This window comes from Anolis sagrei, chromosome 2, assembly GCF_037176765.1.
Source record: "Anolis sagrei isolate rAnoSag1 chromosome 2, rAnoSag1.mat, whole genome shotgun sequence".
In the NCBI taxonomy this organism is placed as follows: Eukaryota; Metazoa; Chordata; class Lepidosauria; order Squamata; family Dactyloidae; genus Anolis; species Anolis sagrei.
Window position 1 is genome coordinate 56,795,964 of NC_090022.1, and position 24,268 is coordinate 56,820,231.

Below are 24,268 nucleotides of genomic sequence, written 5' to 3' on the forward strand. Positions count from 1 at the left end.
CTCTTTCAATTTTGCAAATTGAAGGGAGGGATGATCTGGGAGAGGAATGTCTTTGCAAGAGCCATGGTGAAGAAGCTGACATTACCTGTGGAGGTTCCATTGTTTGCAATGTAGGAAGCCAGGTCAATGCGTTTACTGTCAATGTACAGATCTCTCATGCACCCCACAAATTCCCTGTGCTCCACGGGAAAATTCTCAGGCAGATTGGGGACCCCTCCAAGAAGCAAAGGCCCAGTGAGGTCCAATGACCTGAAGGAAGAAAAAGCCCATAAGCGGCATCTATGGAAGTTGTCCTGCTTGGCATTTTAGCCCAGCAAATGAGGCATAGGATCAGAATTCTGCTACAGTGAAGCTAGGAATGGGTCTTTGCCTTAAACACAGTGAATTGCAGAAGCTCCATGCTTAAGCGATTAGACATGAAAGCAGCACACACTTCATACTCTCCCCTTAGACAGCATGCAGGGTTGAGGACAAGCTGGGGGCAGCCAGAATGTTTTTGGACATCAAACTTTCCACAAACTCAGTCTCAGCTTGATGCAGACATTTAGACTATAGCACAGTAGGAAACACACAATCCTCTGGATGTTGAAGGACTGCAAGTATCACAGTATTTCATCGCGCGCTGATGCAAGTTGCAGTCCAATGGCATCTAGAGGGCCATGTGTTGTTGATGTGAGCAATACAGAATCCTCTAAAATGTTGTGTAGATGAGGCTAATGCCTAAGCATGCCAGTGTCTTGAACTTGATCTGTTACTCTTCCTGGAATAACACACCATCTGTTTTGTGTATATGGGAATCTTTCCCAACTATCATAAACCCGCAAATACAATAAATTTCATTTTGCTTAGCACACAGGCTGTTTAGAACTTCAGTAACCTATGGGAAGGTTGTGATTGGATGTGTACCTTAAAAAAAAAAGATTACGGACCTAGCCAACAAAAACTGCAACTGCACTCATCCACAAACTTCCTTAGCTAGAGAAAAGACCAGAGGCACATGCTTATATAGGCTTCATGTGGGTGCATGTTGTATTTGGGTAACAAATGGGTCGTGGAAGGGCACTGTCCCTGATGAGGTTGTGTTTCAAGCCTACCCTTCTTGTTTTTTTGATAAAAACTTAACAAATGAATTGGAAATGGAAAAGAAAATGACGAAGTCTGTTCTTTTCCCTTCTTTGAAGGAGGGTAGGATTTTTCTGCCAAGCAGCAAGAACCAAAGACTCACTTTTTGGAACTGGACTGCACCCCTTCTGCTGCGCAGGAGTAGTTCCCAATCTCACTTCCAAACTGCAGTGCCATGGATGCATCACATTTGTCCACTATTAGGATGGCCACTTTTTCTTTGGAAGGTCCTTGCACTGAGCCCAAGGAGCTGATCTTGGGCTGAAACAATACAGCAAGAACTAAGCAGGCATCACCTAAAGATGGAAACCATATTGCCTCCACGGACTAGGAACCAACATTCGCATTAGGAAATGGAACAGAATATAACTTTCCCGACTCACTAACTGTTTTGACTGCAGATGAAAGGAATTGCTCACTCAATTCCTTTCTGGTTTCCCTCTAAAAATTCCATGCATGCAGAAAAGTAGCATTTAATAATTTTTAAAGGCAGAAAATTTCAATTTTTGTATTTAACCATTCACTTAAATGGATTAGGATCATGATTGTCCCCACATAACACAGAATCATAACATATACAAGTAGCACCATAAAAAAGCAATTCAGACTGCTAGAGATGTACTTTCTTAAATGTAGTTGCAATTCTCAAGACATAAATACCCAATGTAAATAGTCACATGAGAAAGCTAGAAAGTTCAGAGCTGTTTTGTTATTGCTCCAAATTTTCCAGTTTCTAGAAATATACAAGTGAATGCTGACAATTTTTTGTCACTGGCATTATCACTGACATTTCAAAATATATTTTAAGAAATCAAAGAATGTCAGCACCTACCTTGTTGTAATAGTGAAGCTGCACTGTATGCCACTGCCCATCGCTCACACCTCCTGGTACATGTGGAGTGACAATGGTGCTTGACTCACCTGCAAGGGGGAGTGACATCATATCCTGTCAGGTAGACAGAGCTAGAGCCAAACTACATTTAGAGCCATTTTTGAGTCTCCACAAAATCTCCTTGTGGAGAGAATGTGGAGTATAAATAAAAATAACATAATAATAATAATAATAATAATAATAATAATAATAATAATAATAAGAATATGAATAAGAATAAGAATAAGAATACCTGACACTTGAAATGTATGAAATTTACCATTTTTCTCTCAAAAAATAAGTCATGTGGGGTACTATGCAACTCAGAGTAGCCTTGCAATCATTTCAACACTTCACCAAAATGTTTGCATTTATCTGGCATTTAAGGCTGGTCAGTCTGTTTTATTGTTTGTTTATTTCCTTCCACCCTTAAAAAAATACATTTTCATGATTTGTATCATATTTTTAAAATATTTATTATTCACCACACAAGTGAATTATGTGTTTTTCGACTCAATTTGCTATCTTTCAATGAAAGTGAGCATTAATCCATGACAAATAGAACTGTTAACATTTAAGATGGGACTCATGCAGCTCTCCAGATGTTAAACTGGAACAGCTAGCAGCCACAGCCAGCATAGCTACTAGCAAGGGCTTCTGGGACTGATAGTCCAACAATATCTACAGAGCTGCAAGTTTCCCACCCCTTTTTTCAGATTCCAACACTCTCAGTTTTTATTGCAACACAGTAGAATAGGGGCTGGGCTTAGCACAGCAGGCTAAAACACTGAGCGGCAGAAAATCCTGCTGATTGAAAGGTTGGCAGTTCAAGTCCAGGTCGGGATGAGCACTCACCGTTAGCCCCATCTCCCTGCCCACCTAGCAGATTGAGAACAAAAATGTGAGCAGATAAATAGGCACCGCTTTAAAGCAGGGAGGTAATAAAAGGCGCCCATAGGGACATACTGGTGATTTCAATCAGGAGGATGTCTAAGAACAACACATTTCCTCGGCATGGAAGATGGAACTACAGCAATTCCGCCCCCCCCCCCCGAAGGAGGAGTCAAACACAGATGCCAGAAATGAAAAAAGATGGGAAAAGCCTGTTACCTTTAATGGCAATTATACAATTAACAAGGTCAAACAATACATATATTGTTTGACCTTGTTAATTGTATAATTGCCATTGAATGTCTGCTGTATATGTGTTCTGTATGAGTCCCCTCAGGAAGATAGAACAGAATATAAATAAAGTATATTAGGATAGCTACACTACTGCTAATAAAGGAGGAGATAATTGGTTTGGAGAAGAGGGGCTGTAAATCCTTTCACTTTGCAGTGAAAATAGCAAACCCCATGTGTCACGTAACTGTTACTTTTAAAGAAAAAGAAATCTAGATGCAGATATACAAAATGCATTTCTGAAAGTTCCTTCCACTGAACATAGTGAACACTGAATTGGGATTGAAATGACCAAGCAAGGAGCCATCACTATAACACCAGACTCATGTTCCCCCATCTTTCATTAATTATGAGCCAAATAATTCCTTCAGGAGAAAATATGTTTTTCCTGATTTGGTTTCAATTCCGAATCTGGATGGTGGAGTGAAGACAGAATGATTTCTTTGAACTTTTATCAAAATAATTAAATTAAGCAAACAATATCTGCATGCAGAATTCTAGTGCATGAGGGATACACTGACTTCTGCATTGATTTTTCTAGGTGTTGCCATTTCTATGTGTTGTCAAAAGCTTTCATGGTAGGAATCACTGTGTTGCTGTGAGTTTCCTGGGGTGTATGGACATGTTCCAGAAGCATTCTCTCCTGATGTTTCACCCACAACCTCTAAGGATGCCTGCCATAGATGTGGGAGAAACGTCAGGAGAGAATGCTTCTGGAACATTGCTATACAGTCCAGAAAACTCACAGCAACCCATTGCCATTTCTATCTATCTATGCAGTGATCCTACAAAACAAGATGATTCAAAGTCAAAGATGTTGCTTGTCCCCTGTAGGAACATCATTCTTATCCTATCAAGACAAGAGATCCCGTTTTGAGAAATCATCCTCCAGGCTTCATCACATGCAAAAACGCTCACCTGTTGGAACACATAGCAAATGCGTTGAGCATACTGACATGGGGGTGGGTGACAGGTGAATGATAGCTTGCTTTGACACATAATGTGGTGTTTTTAAAGAAATAACTGGGGTGCTAAAATAATATGAAGAAGGCATACGTTCTTCCTAGTCATATATCAGTATTTATATGAATAATTCCAAACACATTGGCTAGGAAACATAGCAAATACTACAGCCTTGCTATTAATCTTCATTCAGTCTATCCAAACAGCAACTTCCTTGCTGGGCAGCTTGTGACAAAAGTAACCCATGATATTGAAAAAACATTTAGCATTCAGTAGTTCATGTCTGAGATTATTTAAGAAATAGGTCATGAATAATGGCTTTTATTTTAAAAAGCACCATATGTCCTATGTGGATTGCTTTTAACTGCATTTTGGATTCCTATTTTAGGAGTGCCGTTAACTTGACAGGTTATTGGCTGAGACACATTTAGAACCCAGGAAGCAAAAGCCATTTCCTTTAATACAGTAACTATATTTAAGACATGTTACATCTGAACATCACTTATGAGGCTGAATAGGTCATAAAATGCTTTATGGGTTTAGACAGAACCAGATGAATAAGGGATATTGAAAGGGAAGCGTGTGTGTCTTGTTATGTCACATGACAGGATGGCTCTGAATACCATAGCTTAAAACAGCACATATTTCTGTACTGATACAACACTATCATTCATCCAGACACTAACAGCATGCATAAATACCCCTTTGGGATATAATCTAATATGACTGTTTGCGACCTTTACGCTCAAGAAGTTATGAAAATGCACATGAACACAAATACAAATAGCATACAAATAGCATACACTCATACATATAAATGGAACTTCATATTTTCTCCTGTTTGTGCCCTCAGAGGAGTGTGGCCATTTTCCCATTGCCAAGACAGAGAACAAAGGAGAGTTTATCCTTTGTGATTTGCTAATGTATAAAAAATATATGTAAACTTGTAAATTATTACTGCAATTGAAAAAGAAATCTCACCCAAATTACAAGTTATGCCCAGGTTCACTCCTAATGCATATTTCAGTATCTCTAGTCTCCTTTCTTGTGGTTCTTCACATTGGTGCATAGCCTTCTAAAGAGAGGAGTCACTGGGGCCCAACAGATTTATGCCTGCCCCTACTCAACATGTTTACCTGTATCACCTTTCTGTAGTCCTGCTTTCTTGTGTTCTGCTCAATCTCCATTACAATAAAACACATCATAGCAGACAGAGACACATACATGGCCTCCTTTCACCTCATTGTGCCACAGAACATTTTATAATACCAGAAAGGTACAATTTTTAGCTTGGCCTTCTTTGTAAACCAAAATTATACCAATTTCCTGATGAACTCTGGAAGTTGTAGTCCAGTAGCATAGTAAGCTTCCCATGAAAGTTACTGTAGAGCAGTGGTTCTCAACCTTTGGTCATCCAGGTGTTTTGGACTTCAGTTCCCACAATTCCTAAAAGCTGGTAAGCTAGTTGCGATTTCTGGGAGCTGAAGTCCAAAACACACGGAGGACCAATGGTTGGCAACCACTGCTGTAGAGTAATCTTTTGTAAGCAAATTCTTACAAAATTTGCTTAGCAAATTCCTAGAGAAGATACCTTTCTAAACATGATCCAATTGGGAACATATTCCCCATGGATAGAGAGGACGTACTATAATCTCAGATGACAAGTCATGGCCATAACCACCAGCACCTATTTGGTGTAGGGTGGCACTTTCAACAAGGATATTGTGGATCTACCATATTTACCTGTGGAGTACTTCAGCTGAACCTGCTCATCCACAATCTCTACAGCCAAGAAGTCATGCTTCTCATTTAGGCGTCCGTTGTAGATTAGGAGGCCACCACGCTCCATGGTGGCAAATCTAACAAAAGTGATAAGGCAGAGAAAAAATAAATATATTCACATATACTTTGTCAGATAAGGTTTATTCTGGGGCAGGGATTAATGGTAAATCTTTTAGTGCAACATTTATCTACAACTCACTTATCTGATGCAGCCAAGTGAGCGTTGCTACTACAAAAGGATTTACCTTTTGATCCAACCACTGTCAGAAGTTAAGTCTTTCTGCTCCCTAGCAAGTTTCTACTAGCTTAAATGACAAATCAATGGTCAATAAACTTGGTCATTGCACCCCGTATTCGACAAAGACACATTTGTTGAATTTCTATTTATCATATTTTTATGAACCCTTATTTGAGTTAAAAGTAAACAGTGTTTTGCAATCCTAAAATATTCTGTTTCCTGAGTTAAATTAAAATATTGAACCTAGAAAAAAAACCCAATTCTGATCCCCATTTAAATAGTTGGAAAGACAAACCTAGCAAAGTAAGGAAAATTATTTGGAGCTGTAGAGAACTATCTAGCCCACCAAGATGGAAGACAGAGCTGTAGAGAACTATCTAGCCCACCAAGATCCTCCATGATCAATTTGGGAGCAGTCGTTACATGGCTGTTACACTTAGAAACGTACGAGAGGGAGAATGTCAAGTGGAATCTCTGGCGAAGTCCTCGAAACATGACAAAAGACTTCGGTGGAAAGGAGCGTGTAGAAACTTCACAGTAAGGCTTCTCAAAGCCCCCAGGAGGACATTGGCACTGGAAACCACCGTCTGCCAAGTTGGTACAGGTGCCTCCATTCCTACACACACCAGGGACACAGTGTCCTGCCCGACTATCCACCTCGCAGTTGTCGCCTATTGGGGAAGGAAATAAATAAAACAATAACAACAAACAAAGGAATCAGTCAAGGCTATAAAATAGGAATGAAAAAAAGGCAAAATCGGAGCAGAAACCGCCAACTGAAACACCCAGGAAATACCAGCATGACAGGAGACATGGCACATTTCTTTTTCAACCTTGTTTGTGATGCTCTTGGAAGCTGAAACATTCTTCAATTTGACATCCCTCTCCTTCTCAATTATGTCCCACAGCATCTTATCTAATTCAATTCCTACAGATTCTTTGGACTGAGAATCTTATCAGCCCCAGTCAAAATGGCCAATGGTTATGGATGACGGGAGGTACAGAACAAAGTAGGAAAAGGGAGGAAGGCTGGGAAAAGCTTCTGTACAGAAAACTTCCAGAGTCAAATTAAAGGCATCTAGTACAATGCTTCCCAAGTTATCTGACGAAGTGGACAAGAGTTTCACCCACCCCTTTGACAAATGCTAAGGACCAGTATCATACCATATTTGTATCAATTGGTTACAACTATTTCTTTTTTGGAAGCTTGTCACTAACCAGCAAAAAACTGACCCAAACAACATCACTTGGAGTAGTACTACTCTCCTTCCTTCATCACAAATATAAACAGGCAAAATCACAAACCAGGAGTGTAGGTGTTTTGAGTACTGGGAGATTCTGAAAGTTGTAATCAAAAAAACTAAAAACAAAAACAAAAACCCAAACCATGCTCATTTCCAAGGTCTATGATATTCTCCATCCTCCCAACTGTATCTCAAAGTGTCGATTACATCATCCTGAAATCTACTAGTCCGGTGGTTCTCAACCTGGGGTCCCCAGATGTTTTTGGCCTTCAACTCCCAGAAATCCTAACAGCTGGTAAACTGGATGGGATTTCTGGGAGTTGTAGGCCAAAAACATCTGGGGACCCCAGGTTGAGAACCACTGTACTAGTCCCTTATTAGCGGGGCTATGAACAAAACATTCTATTGAATTAATTCAGAAATTCTCTTTAAATTTAAGGCTAACAGTTGTCTGTACTTTATTGGTGGTATTCACAATCATATATCACCCAAAGCGGTTTCTTTAAGGTGAGATTGGACCAGGAACTGGTTCTTAAAGGGTCTCCAATGTCAGCACCGTAGATACCTAAATAGAATACTATAGCTCACTAAGTTTCCAACCTCCACAAAGAATCCATTAAGTGTCCATGAGGCCAAGGTCTGTAGAGAAAGCAACCTAACCTGCTATGCTGTAGAACCTACATTAATAACTTTATTTTTGTATCCTGCCACCATATCCCCCAAAGGGACTCGGGGCAGCTTACATGGGGACCAAGACCAGTCAACAGAGTTAAAATATAACACAATAAAAATGCATAAACCACAAACATCATAAAAACATAATTTAAAACATAATTAATTGCAAAGGTAGGTTAGACCCAAGCCATTTAGGGCTTTGTAGGTAATAACCTGCACCTTGAATTGGGATTGAAAACTTATTGGCAGCCAGTAGAGCTGTTTTAACAGAGAGGTTGTCTGCTCCCTATAACTCACTCCAGTTAGCAGTCTGGCCAACAACCTTTATACCAGTTGCAATTTCTGGGCCGTCTTCAAAGGCAGCCTCAAGTAGAGTGCATTGCAGTAATCCAGTCTGGAGGTAACTAGGGTATGGACTACCACGGCCAAGTCAAACTTCTCAAGGTACGGTTGGGGCTAGTGACTGCAGCTAGCTCATGAGCTTTAACTGTGCAAAGACCCTCCCGGCCACCACCGACACCTAAGTATTAAGCATCCAGGAGGACCCCCAGACTGTGGACCTGTGTTTTCAGGGAGAGTGTAAACCCATTGAGCACAGGTTGCCACCTTATACTCCAATTGGCTGTATGACTGATCAGGAAGACCTCTGTCTTGTCGGGATAAAGCTTCAGCTTGTTAGCCCTCATCCAGTCCATCACAGCGGACAAGAACTGGACCAGGATCTGGGGGCTTCCTTGGAATTTGGTGGGAAATAATAGTAGAGTGTAATCTGCATAGAGATGGCACTGCACTCCAAAACTCCAGATGATCTTGCCCAGTGGTTTCATGTACATGTTGAAAAGCATGGGAGATAGAAGGCAAACATTTGCACTTTACCAGTACAACCTTGCAGGAACCCACAGGTCAATGACCAGGGGTCCGAGCAGGTGTTCCCTAGCCTCACCAACTGGGTGTGAACCTCCAGAAAGGAGTGGAGCCACTGCAAAACAGTGCCTCCAAGACCCATTCTGGAGAGCCACCCAAGAAGGATACCATGGTCAATGGTATCGAAAACCGCACTGAGAATTCTATTTTTGTCACCTTCAAAGTATAAATTTGTTTGATCAATTAGCCACCCCCAGCCTGGGGCCCTCCAGATATGTTACAGTAGAGTCCCCATCATCCCCTGTGAGCTTGGTGTTGGCTAAGGGTGGTAGCTGTAATCTAACACATTGGGGGTTTATGGTGAAAGTGTGCTCATTTGTGTGGGGTATGTCATTACTTCACAACCTGCACAATCACCTTGGTCTCAAGATAAGGAAAAGAAAACCTTGCACCATCTTCTGTTTAATTTTTCTTGAAGGGAATAAAACATTATCTAGAACTAAACAATAGCAGTGATGTCATGCAATAGGATGATTATGCAGTATGATGATGTCATTTCACAGCAGAGGGCAGGTACTCAACAATGACTCATTGAAGTGAATTCCAATACCTGCAAGGCTCTCCACATGCCCCTTGGGGCACCGTTTATGTGTGAGCTGGCCATTGTGGTGGAAAACAGTGCTAAAACTGTGTAGTGTGAAAAGGACCCCAGGATGCACTGGGAGCTGCACTGACTAAAAAAAAAGGACCCACACCAGCCATGTAGCTGGGGGGGGGGGGGGCTTGAGAGGCTTCAGCCCCCCCCCCCCCCGAAATTCTCATGGTGGTTCGCTAAAAGGCCTTACTGGTGCATTATTTAAACTGTTATGTTTATTCATATCATGATCTGATCACCATACTCAATATATCCCATATGCATGGGGGTATTGGGGTAATGATACAAAAGGTTTGCTAGGGTAGACCCTCTTTCACTCAGATTCAGCCCCCCCCCCTGAAACTCAGCCCCCCGAACCCCCCCCTGAAAAAAAACTCACCCCCCCCCCCCAAATCGAAATCCTGGCTACGGGCCTGACCCACACAACATATTTATAGCTGCGGTCCAACCTTAAATGTCATTGTGAAGTTCTACAGAATCCTGGGATTTGTGTTTTAGTAAAGGACATATAGGATTGTCACTCAGAGAGCTCTAGTGCCTCCCCAAACTACAAGTCCTGGGGTTCTAAAGCATAAGAGGAATCATAATGGTTTAAGTGTGTGGTTTGAAAGCCCCCCCCCCCAAAGTAAAATGTTATTTTTTTTAAAAAAAATCTATATTGTCTTGTAGGATTTTTGGGCTATATGGCCATGTTCTAGAAGCATTCTTTCCTGATGTTTCACCTGCATTTATGGCAGGTATCCTCAGAGGTTGTGAGGATGCTTGCCATAGATGCAGGTGAAACATCAGGAGAGAATACTTCTAGAAAATGGCCATATAGCCCAAGAAAACTACAACAACCCAGTGATTCCAGCCATGAAAGCCTTCAACAATACAATCTATATTGTGTTTAAAAGAACTATCTTCCCCAGAGACTAGAGAAATGTGTATATAATCTTCCCCCACCCACAATATTCTATTAAGCTGAGGAAGGATACGGGGGAATAAGAGTAAAAAATGGCAAGGGGTCGACTTGTGTATATCCCAAGGTCTGCATCTTGTTCCAACCTTCAATTTATAGCTATTTTTCTCTCTGATTTGTTTTTTTAGCAGTTTATCCCTAGAGGGCACCAATAGAAAGAGCATGAAATGAAAAAGGAACCAGAGATCTGACTGGAAGGCTAAAGCAAGAGAAATACAAGAGGAGGAGAATAAAGAAATGACTTGTTTGTACCTGGGTCCTGCCTTGTGGTGTGTTTCTCACTAATAATAAAATTCTTCTCACAGAGCATTTGACATTACATCCAGGACTTTCAGGAGTGGATTATAAAGAGGTAAATGTCTCTGGTCTTGTCAAACAAGTCAAGCCCCCGAGTATACTGAAGGCATTGTTTTTAAGGATGTGTGTGAAAACTGCTTGGGATCTGAGCCAGCAATGCACTTGGCATTTCACAAAATCAAGGATTTGTTTCCAAAAGCAAGCATCCCTGGATCCCCCACCTGGGGACTCTTAGCTGATCAGTATATGAAACACTGAAATTATCAACCCAGACAGCAAAGTCAGCAACTTCACTCTGAAATGCTGAGGTTGGGATCATTGCCAACTTCCTGATGATGAAGAATGAGGGTCAGAAGGCTATTTGGCTTATTTAAAATGGCTTGGTGTCAACTATACAGTCAGGGTAGGGTTGGAGTCATCGCCGGTCTCTACAACTATGGCTATAACATTATGATTCCACGTAAACTGCCATGGCTGCATCTAAGCCCCCTTCCATGCAGCTGAATAAAATCTCACATTATCCGCTTTGAATTGGAATGTATGGCAGCGTGGACTCAGATAACCCAGTTCAAAGCAGATACTGTGGGATTTTCTGCCTTGATATTCTGGAATATAGGGCTGTGTTGAAGGGCTCTTAGGGAATCCTACAATTTGTAGTCTGGTAAGACAGAAGATCTCTTGGCTGAGAGTTTTCAATGTTTTTTTAGTTTAATTCTCCCTAAACTACAAACCCCAGGATTCCATAGGATGGAACCATAGCAGTTAAAGTAGGATCATAGTGCTATAATTGCATAGCATGATAGGGATTTAGGACAGCATTTCACAACCTGGGGGTTGGGACTCCTGGGGGGGGGGGGGAGTCGTGAGGAAGGTGTCAGTGGAATCACCAAAGACCATCAGAAAACACAGTATTTCCTATTGGTCATGGGGATTCTGTTTGGGAAGTTTGGCCCAATTCTAACGTTAGTGGGGTTCAGAATGCTCTTTGACTGTAGATGAACTATAAATCCCAGAAACTACAACTCCCAAATGTCAGGCTCTATTTTCCCCAAATTCCACCAGTGTTCACATTTGGGCATATTGAAGATTCGTGCCAAGTTTGGTGCAGATCCATCATTGTTTGTGCTCTCTGGATGTAGATGAACTATAACTCCAAAACTCAAGGTCAATGCCCACTAAACCCTTCCAGTATTTTCTGTTGGTCATGGGAGTTCTGTGTGTCAAGTTTGGTTCAATTCCATCATTGGTGGAATTCAGAATACTCTTTGGTTGTAAAGGAACTATAAATCCCAGTAGCTACAACTCCCAAATGACAAAATTGATCCCCCCCCCCAGGCCCGTAGCCAGGATTTCGATTTGGGGGGGGGCTGAGTTTGTTTTGGGGGGGGGCTGAGTCTGAGTGAAAGAGGGTCTACCCTAGCAAACCTTTTGTATCGTTACCCCAATACCCCCATGCATATGGGATATATTGAGTATGGTGCTCAGATCATGATATGAATAAACATAACAGTTTAAATAATGCACCAGTAAGGCCTTTTCGCGAACTACCATGAGAATTTTTTGGGGGGGCTGAAACCCCCCAAGCCCCCCCCCCCCGGCTACATGCCTGCCCCCCCCCCCCCAACCCCACCAGTATTCAGATTTGAACCTATCGGGTATTTGTGCCAAATTTGGTCCAGTGATTGAAAATACATCCTGCACATCAGATATTTACATTATGCTTCATAAGAGTAGCAAAATTACAGTTATGAAGTAGCAACAAAAATAATTTTATGGTTGGGGGTCACCACAACAAGAAGAATTGTATTAAGGGGTCATGTCATTAAGAAGGTTGAGAACCACTGCTTTAGGACAAAGTAAGTCAAGGGGTCTCACTCATTGGGGCCAGATGTTGGGAAAAACCATTTGCGTCAGAGACTAAGGGCCCTTCTGCACAGCCCTATATCCCAGAATATCAAGGCAGAAAATCCTACATTAGCTGAATGTGGACTCAGATAACTCAGTTCAAAGCAGATATTGTGGGATTTTCTGCCTAGATATTCTGGGATATAGGGCTGTGTGGAAGGGTCCTAAAATAGCCTAACTGCTGAGCAGCAACTAGAACTAACATTTCTTTAGAAGACTATGCCACAAGACACCTAATGTTGTTGTCTGCATGCCTCCTTATGGAGCACCCCCCCCCCCCCAAAAAGAGAGAAAAACTCTTGGTGTTAGCAGGAACTATTAGCTATGTGAAGAGAATAGTTTCACTTCAGGCAGAAATCAATAGGAGCAGCTGAAGCTTGCACTGCTTCCTTCCAGGTTAAACATGCCTTATGTATATTTTCAAAATCCAAAATACTACAAAATCCCAAACTGTCCACACGAATGACCAAGACAGTGACACGTTTGCTTTCTGATGGCTCAGTGTACACAAACTTTGCTTCATGCACAAAAATCATTTAAAAATATTGAGTACAAAATTGTCCTCAGACTATGTGGCCAGGCTGATAGCACAATAGCAGCAATAAATCACTTCCAACCGAAAGGTGGCAAGTCCAGAGCCCGAGTTGGGGTTGAGCTCCCGATTGTTAAACAGTCCAGCTTATTTTCACCTAAGTAATTTGAAAACAACTGAGCTGTGAGTAGAGAAATTAGGGACTGCTTAAAGCAGGGAGGTTAATTTATGACACCATAAAAATGCTGGAGAGCAAGGCGATCCCTCGTTGGACGAGTAAGATGGTCTTCCATCATGGGTTTCCTTGTGGGTCCGCATGTGGCTGTGGAGCCCTATTCTTGCTCTGCATCTTCTTCCGCAGTGAGGGCATTGGTTTCCAGGTGGAAGGCGGTCCCGGTCGGGGTTGGCTTGACGTGCCTTCCTCCTGGCACGTTTCTCTCTTTCACCCTCCACTCGTGCCTCCTCGAATTCTGCAGCACTGCTGGTCACAGCTGACCTCCAGCTGGAGCACTCAAGGGCCAGGGCTTCCCAGTTCTCAGTGTCTATGCCAGAGTTTTTAAGGTTGGCTTTGAGCCCATCTTTAAATCTCTTTTCCTGTCCACCAACATTCCGTTTTCCGTTCTTGAGTTCGGAGTAGAGCAACTGCTTTGGGAGACGGTGGTCAGGCATCCGGACAACGTGGCCTGTCCAGCGGAGTTGATGTTGGAGGACCATTGCTTCAATGCTGGTGGTCTTTGCTTCCTCCAGCACGCTGACGTTTGTCCGCTTGTCTTCCCAGGAGATTTGCAGGATTTTCCGGAGGCAGCGCTGATGGAATCGTTCCAGGAGCTGCATGTGACGTCTGTAGACAGTCCACGTCTCACAGGCATATAGCAGGGTTGGGAGGACAATAACTTTATAGACAAGCACCTTAGTATCCCTACGGATGTCCCGGTCCTCAAACACTCTCTGCTTCATTCGGGAAAATGCTGCACTTGCAGAGCTCAGGCGGTGTTGTATTTCGGCGTCGATGTTGACTTTGGTGGAGAGGTGGCTGCCAAGGTAGCGGAAATGGTCGACATTTTCTAATGTTATACCATTAAGCTGTATCTCTGGCATTGGAGAGGGGGCGGCTGGTGACTGCTGGAATAGCACTTTGGTTTTCTCGATGTTCAGTGACAGGCCAAGCTTTGTGTATGCTTCTGCAAAGGTGTTGAGAGTGGCTTGTAGATCTTCTTCTGTATGCGCACAGACGACATTGTCATCAGCATACTGGAGTTCTATAACAGATGTTGTTGTGACCTTGGTTTTGGCTTTCAGTCTGCTGAGGTTAAATAGCTTGCCGTCTGTCCGATAGATGATTTCCACTCCGGTGGGAAGCTTCCCATCAACAAGGTGTAGTATCATGGCGATGAAGATGGAGAATAGAGTTGGGGCAATAACACATCCCTGTTTGACACCCGATTCCACCTTAAATGGGTCACTTTGGGAGCCACTGCTGTCCAAGACTGTTGCCATCATGTCATCGTGGAGGAGCCGCAGGATGTTCACAAATTTGCTTGGGCATCCGATTTTTTGGAGGATGGTCCAGAGAGCGCTGCGATTCACTGTGTCGAATGCCTTTGCAAGGTCGATGAATGCCATGTACAGAGGTTGGTTTTGTTCCCTGCATTTTTCTTGGAGCTGTCGTGCAGTGAAGATCATGTCCACGGTTCCTCTGGAGGGGCGGAAGCCGTTCTGGGATTCTGGGAGGGTGTCTTCTGAGAGGGGCAGAAGGCGGTTTGCAAGGATTCTTGCGAGGATTTTTCCAGCAGAGGTTAGAAGGAAGATACCTCGATAGTTTCCGCAGTCTGTTCTTTCCCCTTTTTTGAAGAGGGTGATGATGGTGGCATCCTTGAAGTCTGCGGGGATTTTCTCGGTCACCCACACTTTTTCTATGAGCTGGTGGAGTTGGTGTGTCAGTGCAGGTCCTCCCTCTTTAAAGATTTCAGCAGGGATCCCATCCGGTCCGCTGGCTTTGTTGTTCTTTTGTTGGCTGATGGCATTGCTGACTTCTTCCAAACTAGGCAGTGCTGCAAGCTCATCCCTGGTTTGTTGTTGCAGGATTTGTGAGAGGACCTCTTCGGCCACACTGGAGCTGCGGTTTAGGAGGCTTTGGTAGTGTTCTTTCCAACGTAGTGCAATTGACTTTTGGTCCTTCAGGAGTTTGGTTCCGTCTGATGAGCGTAGAGGTTGTATGCCATGGTTTCTTGGCCAAGGAGGAAATACTACGATCAAAAGGTTCGGCATCATAGTGGATGAAGCGACAGCTCACCCGGTGGCCAGAATTGAGCAACCTCCAGGATCCGAAGAGGAAGTGGAAAAACTGCTGAACCTCTATCTGTCTGTAAGTCTTGTATGTCAAAAATGGCACTGAATGTTTGCCATGTACGTGTGCACTGTAATCCAATCCTGAGTCCCTTTTGGGGTGAGAAGGGTGGAATATAAATACCACAAATAAAAATAAATAAATAAATAAATATGTGTATAATAAGGTTCATATGAAATAAAATAATGTGGTGTTTGGACTTGGGTTCCACCCCCAAAATTATGCCTATGCAAATATTTCATAATCTGAAAACAAAAACATTTGATCTCAAGCATTTTGGATAAGGTATATTCAACCTGGACCTCAGATATGCAGATGACACCACTCTGATGGCCGAAAGCGAGGAGGAGCTGAGGAGCCTTCTAATCAAGGTGAAAGAAGAAAGCGCAAAAGCCGGGTTGCAGCTAAACGTCAAAAAAACCAAGATTATGGCAACAAGAATGATTGACAACTGGAAAATAGAGGGAGAAACCGTGGAGGCCGTGACAGACTTTGTATTTCTAGGTGCAAAGATTACTGCAGATGCAGACTGTAGCCAGGAAATCAGAAGACGCTTACTTCTTGGGAGGAGAGCAATGTCCAGTCTCGATAAAATAGTGAAGAGTAGAGACATCAGACTGGCAACAAAGATCCGCCTAGTCAAAGCCATGGTATTCCCTGTAGTCACCTACGGATGTGAGAGCTGGACCTTAGGGAAGGCTGAGCGAAGGAAGATCGATGCTTTTGAACTATGGTGCTGGAGGAAAGTGCTGAGAGTGCCTTGGACTGCGAGAAGACCCAACCAGTCCATCCTCCAGGAAATAAAGCCCGACTGCTCACTGGAGGGAAAGATACTAGAGACAAAGTTGAAGTACTTTGGCCACATCATGAGGAGACAGCAAAGCCTAGAGAAGACAATTATGCTGGGGAAAGTGGAAGGCAAAAGGAAGAGGGGCCGACCAAGGGCAAGATGGATGGATGGCATCCTTGAAGTGACTGGACTGACCTTGAGGGAGCTGGGGGGTGGTAACGGCCGACAGGGAGCTCTGGCGTAGGCTGGTCCATGAGGTCACGAAGAGTCGGAGACGACTGAATGAATGAACAACAACATATTCAACCTGGACTCATAACCACTAATTGTTCAGTTAAATTGCCAAGATTTCATTAAAAGTCAAAGGATTGTTGATAATGTTTCAGTAAATAATAACAAATAACAGTTAAATCTCCAAATAATTGGTGCATATGAATGCTTTCAGTATTCTGAAATAGTATCTATGATAGGTGCAGGGCTAAGTCAATGTAGCTGAAAGCTGTGAATGGCCCCAAATGAAGTGCCTCTTAGTTTAGCGACCTTGAGTACATTGTTGTTTATTCAAACAGCCACTGGGTGTTACCGTCGACTATTCATTGCCTTTGGAACTTGAAGCAGAGCCATCAGAATTCATTTTCACCATCCTTCTGACAATCTAAACTCTTCATTGTCGTCCCTAATACAGGAGATGTCAGATTTGCTGCTACAGTTTCTCCCTGGCTGAACAGGAAGGCAGAGTGGTGGAAAGGGAATTCTCTTTCTCAGTGATGTGTCAGTGACAGCATTTCAGGTCCTTGGCACAGCTGGGAATTAATTCCTCCATTTGCTGGGAAGGTTTGTGTTCTGTGCATCATAGCATGTCTGAGTTGAGACACACTTCTGGTTTCCTAAAGTAGTGCAGCTAGCTCACTTTAATCGAATGGGTGTTAGATTGAATCATGCCCTTCACTTTCCAAACGTCAAGAGGGAGGGATTGAAGGTTTCTTGGCTTCAAAGACTCCATGGAAGTTGAACAAAAGAGTCAACATGAAAATAGAAGTAGAAAAGGCACAAAAAGAAAAATATCCTCCTTGGATATTTTAAGCTGTTCTGTTGTTGGTATTCTTTGTTCTTTTTGCAAGAGTGAACTAAGCAAAGGTTTATATATCCATTCTAAGAGCTTCCCATTATCACTGTGTACTTATATATAAACCAGCTGTACCCACCACGTGTTGCTGTGGCCAACCTCCCCTCCCTCTTTCTCTTCTTTCTTTCTCTCCTTCCTTCCCTCCCTCTTTCTTTCCTTCCTCCCCCCCATTTTTTTCTTTCTCTCCTTCCTTCCTTCTCTTCTTCTTCCCTTCCACCCCCACCTTTTCTTTCCCTTCCTCTTTTTCCCTTTCTTCCTTCTCTACATATTCTTGGACTGCAACTCCCATCAGTCCTCCTGATCCATCCATCTATCTACCCACCTCCATATCTCTATCTAATCTGTCTATCTGGAGGATTGCTGGCAGTTTCAGTCCAGGAATAGGAAATTGGAAATATGCAGGGATTGGGATGCTCTCAAAGAAATCCAAGGAGAAGAAAGCTTGCAGCTTGGAAGCTGTGCATTTGGATCATCCTCCTCTCCTAAAAGGCCTGGTCTAGGGGATTCTGGGAGCTGTAGTCTGGATGAGAGTGTGGATATGCTATTATGTGTTTTGTTTGCCAGGGGGAGTCGTTTTTGCACATGTGCTGTAGCATCTCTTTGCTTTTTTGGCTTTTTAAGTCCCTTCTGCTGTGTTTTTATGAGTGATGGTCACTTGTTTGCCTGATAGTTGTATTGTGTCCAAATCTGGTGCCAATTTGTCCAGTGGTTTTTGAGTTATGTTAATCCCACAAATGAACATTACATTTTTATTTATATAGATTAAGAGCTATACTGATAGAAGAATGATAATCTAACAGGGAACTATCATTTCCGTCTTCTTGTGTACGCCTCTTGTCCTCCTTAGGCTTATCACAATGGGGAAGTAGCAGAAGATTGGCACTTTACATGGGGAAAGTTAAGAATTCAATCTCTGGCCTCATTAGTTAAGACGTACCCGGTAAAGCCAGAGATGTTGGCAACAGTGCTCCAGACTTTGTACTTTCTGAGATAGAATGGCGAATGCCTATTTGAGAAAGCATTGTAACAGAGCTGCTCAATTAATCTAGCATCTGATGCAGGAAATCCCACAAGTACCTCTCTCTGACTGCATAACTATTCATTAAATAACTCATAATGTGCTGTTTTTTCATGTCACCCCAAATCAGCTGCTTGAGGAGGCTGCCTCGGTTATCTCTCAATCTGTGGGTTCCCAGAAGCTTTAGCTTTCAACTCCTAGAAATCATAACAGCTATTAAACTGGCTGGGCTTTCTGGGAGTTGTAGGCCAAAACACCTGGGGACCCACAGGTTGAGAACCACTGGTCTGTCTAATGATTGGTTGCAGTTCTGAATCCTGTAGAGCAAGTATCTGAAAATTGGAGCATCTGCTATTGGGCTAATGTGAAATGCAGTTGACTCCCCCATATCCACAAATTCTTCATCCATGGATTGGACCATACACAGCTTGGAAAAAAAGAGTACACCTTGATTTTTGCCATTTTATATAAGGGACACCATTTTACCACACCAGTGTACATAATAGAGTAATAGAATAGATTTTGGTATCCCCAGGGGAGGGAAGTCCTGAACCCAAATCGCAGTGAATACCAAGGTTCCACTGTAGCCTGGTCACAGAGAAAGCAGTGTCTTGTGTAAATTATACTTTTCAATGATCTGTTATGTAGGGGATGGAGGGGAAGGAGAAAAGGGCTCTTCCCTTCCCCAGATTGCTTCTCTGGTTCTTTGCTCCATTTTTCTGTTCCTGCCCAGTTCTGTAAAAGCAAGGGGGAGATATCAGGAAGTGACAGGGGAGCAAGCCCATTAACCCTTCTCCTAATGTGGGCTCACACTTCAGATACTCAGGGTTAATTACCACTGACTTTGCTTATCTCTTTGCCAACCAGGCACGTCTTTCACTCCTGTCAATTACAACCTCAAGCAACTTCTGCTGGGTGTGGGGGGAAGCTATAAGCTAGGCCTGGGAAGCCTGTTACTTGGTTATTCTTCATTTATAAACCAGCAGTTCCTTTGTTTCTTGATTTTCTGTCCAGTGGAGAAATGAACTGACAGTCAGCTTGATATGGATAGCAAGTGCTAACAGTCAAAGGCAGGAATGGCCAATTGTGGCAGTTACATATGACATCTTATGGACAGGAGAAAGATGGGGGAAGCAGAGAAAATAGTGGGGATGCAGCCTACCCCAGGATGCAACATTTTCTCTCCGTCTTCACACAATGAGAGACGAATTTGCACACACAGCCATGGGAAGTCCAACAGATGTCTTCCCATGACATAGTTCATAGGAAGACATCTGTTGGACTCCATTATGCCAGCATGAGAAAACACAGAAAATTTAGTGTGGGATAAGGCTCATAGTCTTCCTTATACTGCACCCATCCTCAAAAAAGAAAGAAAAGAAAAGAGAAAAGAAATGACCAGAAATTGGTTTTTTTTTTTAAAAAATTGGTAAACAGTACAAGGGAAGTGAATACATAAAAGGTGAATTGCTATCCTGGAAGCTTTCAGAAGAATTTTTTTCCCCATGTCACGAGCAACTTGAGAAAATGCAAGTCGCTTCTGGTGTGAGAGAATTGGTCGTCTGCAAGGACTTTGCCCAGGGGACGCCAGGATGTTTTGATGTTTTGCCACCCTTGTGGGAGGCTTCTCCCATGTCCCTGCATGGGGAGCTGGAACCAACAGAGGGAACTCATCTGTGCTCCCCCTCCAGATTTGAACCTCTGACTTGTTGGTCTTCAGTCCTGCCTGCACAAGGGTTTAACCCATTGTGCCACCGGGGGCTTCAGGAGAGATTATTCACTCTCTGTTCACATCTCACTCCAAAAAAAGTGGTCACTGGCTACAAAAACAGTGTTGAGGGATCAATTGTTTGCCTAAGTCTAACTTTGTCCATCTTTGAAATAGGGCTAAACTAGTTTAAATACTAGTTTAAACTACAAGCCATTTCAAATACGGAGCACAACATTCCCTTTTCGTATTCAGATAAGTACCGGAATCTCCATTCTGGACTGGGAGCACTGGACAGAGATGGAGAATATCTACGCACAGCATATAGTACAACTCTCAGCAGCAAGCATTGTCTGTACATGGATAAGGAGGAAATAACTGTGGTGCTATCCATGTGCAATTCTGTCCCATTTATACAAAAGAAAAGGCTGCAATTTTGGGCTGCTGTTCTTTTACCTGGAAGAAAGTCCCACTGAGCTCAATAGTCCTTTCATATGAGTAAACATGCTCAGCATCAAGCTTTCATTCTGCACACAATAAAGCTGCTTAAACCCCTATAAGCACCGGGGCATGTAAGCAGCCATATTATATGCAGGCTAATATTGCATCAGCAAGGATTCAGTTGCACACCTATTCTCTAGCACTTGGATTTTTTTTTGTCAAAAGCAGCACTGAGAATCTGTAAGCAATCAAAGCTGATGAACTTCAAATTCCATAATCTACAACCTGTGGGTAGAACTGATGGACTTTAGGGTCCCATGTTTGGTGGCACACAGATACCCCAGACAAGGTCAAAAATGGTGTCTAAAGAAAAGTTTGGAATAAAGAATTGACACAATTCATTTGGAAAAACAAAAAACCTAGAACTAAAATGAAAAATTTGCAAGACTCAAGAGAGAGAGAGATGGAATGTCATGACCTAATTTGAGACTATATTATGATGCAGCAGCCTGGATTTGGATAAAACAATTAATTTTTTTTAAAATGAAAGGCTACTTAACCTAGAAGGATTAGACTTAAAATATGGATGGCTTGCATACTTGATCTGAGGATGCCTCCCATAGATGTGGGTGAAACATCCAGGATGTTTCTGGAATATGGCCATATAGCCCAGAAAACTCACAGAAACCCAAAAGAAGATGACCATGACAGAATTTGACAACTAAAAATAAGATAAATAATATATGTTTATCTTCTGTATTTGGTATGTTAAAACTTAAGAGATGGATGCTATCTGATGGGTTAACTGTTAAGAAATTATAATAGAAAAATGCATAGTATCAATGATATAGAAATTATAGAAGCATATTACAAAAATCTCTATATAGGTATATATATGAATGTATGTATGTATATACAGAAAGAGAGTGAGAATGAAACAGACTGATACAAAAGAAGGCTACATGGGCTAGTGTGAACGAAACCTCGAGAAAGAGAAGTTTGAGAGACTTGGCCTTCAGGAACTCTCAGGGAAGTTCTTAAAAACGGACTATAAAAATATTACCATACTGAGAGATTATGGTTAAATCAGAAGAGCTTTTGGCCCTAAGAGTTACAGATGGAAAATATATCCGATATAAATACAGAAGAGAGACAGAATGATAATGATAATAAGATAAACATACTAACCTACTAACAATCTCAATGAAAATTGTAGAACTTCCTTTGTAGACATTAATAATAAATAATTTAAGAAACGTTTTCATGTGAAATAATCTGCTATGAAAAATTCAGAAGAATGGGAAAATAATAGATGAAGACCAAGAGACAACGTGAGAAGACAGAAGAAGATAGAACCAATGGACTTAAAATTAAAATTGCTAGAATCCTCAATGTATTATGTAATATGTGTTAAAGAAATAGAGATGAAGACCTGTTATAACAATGATACTATTGTAAAAGAACTCCTCATCCCTCAATAACCTTCACCCTCTTTGTTTTCTTCTCGCGACATACCAGACATTTGCAACTAACCCATAATTAATCTATTATGCCAGAATTTCTCCTTTTTCTGCCCTTGTCCCACCATCCCCTACTTTCATAGTAAATGTTTGATATTTGGGGAAAATTATCTATCACTGCTTCCATCCCTACTATTGAGTTTTTATGTTCTTCAGTCCTGAGTGTTAGACTAGGAATGGGAAGATCCTGGCCCACAGAAACCCACTGGGTGAACTCGGCCAACTCACATTCTCCCAACCTCAGAGGAAGGTCAAACCAACACTAAATAAATTATGTCAAGAAAACCACATAATAGATTTGCTTTAGGGTTGGTACCAATCAGAAATTACTTGAACAAACACAGCAACAAAAACTTCACTCAGTGTCCTCTTCACACAAAACCTTTCCAATATTGAACAGAACTTGGAAACGCTGGCGCTTCCAGTGGAAAAGTTGATGTTTTGGTCCACAGTTTCCAGAACCTTTCAGTGGCCAGTAGATTCTGGGAATTACAGTTCAAAAAGCAACTTTCAATAGGCATACAAAAATAGCTTTATCTCTGCCCATGATGAACTATGATGACATTGAGTACCTTACCTGTGAAGTGCTGGCGGCAGATGCAGGTGTAGCCACCCTCCTTGCGAGTACAGACACCACCATTATGACAAGGGTTGGAGTAGCAGAGGTTGATCTCCATTTCACAGTAATCACCTGTAAAGCCCTGAGGGCAACGACAACGCAAGCCCGTGATGGGGTGGATGGGGCGGAAGAGAGTGGAAAGGGAGGCAATGAAAGGAGCAGAGCTGTCAAATTTGAGCACAGAAATGCATTTCATGTAGTTCTGGCAAGGCTCTCGAAGGCAAACATTGTCATCAAAGGGCAGGACCTCCAACATGGAGACTGAGGTCAAGGTCATACGCTTCATGTACAGCTGCTCCTGAAGCTCCTCCGAACTGAAGAAATGGCCACTGTGGGGGGCCATGGCAGAGAAGCTAACATTCAGCACTTGGCCTCCAACGTCTGTGTCATTCTGGATGTTGAAGATGAAAACATCTTCCTTGGGTGTGGCCAACACGGTAGCCACGCCCTCAAGGAAGTTGGCCAGAATGGGTGAAAGGAAGCGCTCCTGCCACATGTTCTCCAGGCGCACTGTTATACTGTTGGCTAACATATCCTCGGTAATGATGATGACACGCAGAACACACTGGGCTGTCACGCTGTGGATCCCATCTGCAGAATGGACAAAGAAGATTTTAGAACTTCCCAACTGAGTTTTAAGGAAACCTCTAGATATAAAGAAAACAAAGTTGCTTATTTCTCCTAATTTAGGGAACATTAGGGGTTCTTTGGACAACATCAATCAGAATTCCCTACTACCCTGCTTTGCCATGCCCAACGTCCTCCTTACCAAATCTAGCTTGGATCTAAGATGAAACACACACAGATATAATTTCACAACTTCTTAGATCAGTATTTAATCTCAACTAGAAGTGGTAAGTAGGGACACATATTGTTTGGGAGGCAAACATTTCTCCCAAATCTATTTCCAAAATGGTGTTTCCCACTATTAGTAATGAGGAAAAACAGCCAAATTTGATGGTCTTCACTGGGGAATAGAATTAAGATAACTTTCCCTTCTAGTTCTTATCTTGGCAGCAATCCCTTGATCTCAATGATCATGGAAGAAATGTTTAAACCTTACTATCCCTTTACTCTGAGCTCTGTGGAATGGTAGAGAGGGGAAGTATGTGGTGTGTCTCAGATTTGCCAGGTTCCAGGGCCTGGGATTTCAAAACCTGAATAAGATCCATGAGTAAATGTCAAATATGACAGACCCCACCCCCACCCCCAGTGATGATAACCACAGTTACTCACAGGAGGTTATTTAGATGAACAATACAGTGAAGTAAATAAGAAAATACTTCTCTAGTTGGAAGTTGATTTTCCAAGTTGTTCATTTGACACAAAATTGCACACGTTTCCCAGCTCGCCTTTGAACCTTACAAGCACTGATTTTAACAAATGGATTGAAGTATCATCAAATAAT

At 42.3% G+C, this 24,268-nt stretch overlaps 1 protein-coding gene across 5 annotated transcripts in view; it reads right to left on the reverse strand.

Moving 5' to 3' along the window:
• Positions 1 to 24,268, reverse strand: part of CELSR3 (cadherin EGF LAG seven-pass G-type receptor 3) — a 110,702-nt gene that overhangs the window by 44,908 nt on the left and 41,526 nt on the right. For all 5 annotated transcript variants that reach the window (XM_067463514.1, XM_060766161.2, XM_060766160.2 and 2 more), the window contains exons 2-7: positions 22,819 to 23,451; positions 6,607 to 6,829; positions 5,882 to 5,997; positions 1,955 to 2,043; positions 1,226 to 1,383; positions 86 to 249 (exon numbers count right to left, since the gene is read on the reverse strand). In XM_067463514.1, the coding sequence (XP_067319615.1) occupies positions 86 to 249; positions 1,226 to 1,383; positions 1,955 to 2,043; positions 5,882 to 5,997; positions 6,607 to 6,829; positions 22,819 to 23,451 (1,383 nt within the window). The remainder of the gene's footprint in view (positions 1 to 85; positions 250 to 1,225; positions 1,384 to 1,954; positions 2,044 to 5,881; positions 5,998 to 6,606; positions 6,830 to 22,818; positions 23,452 to 24,268) is intronic.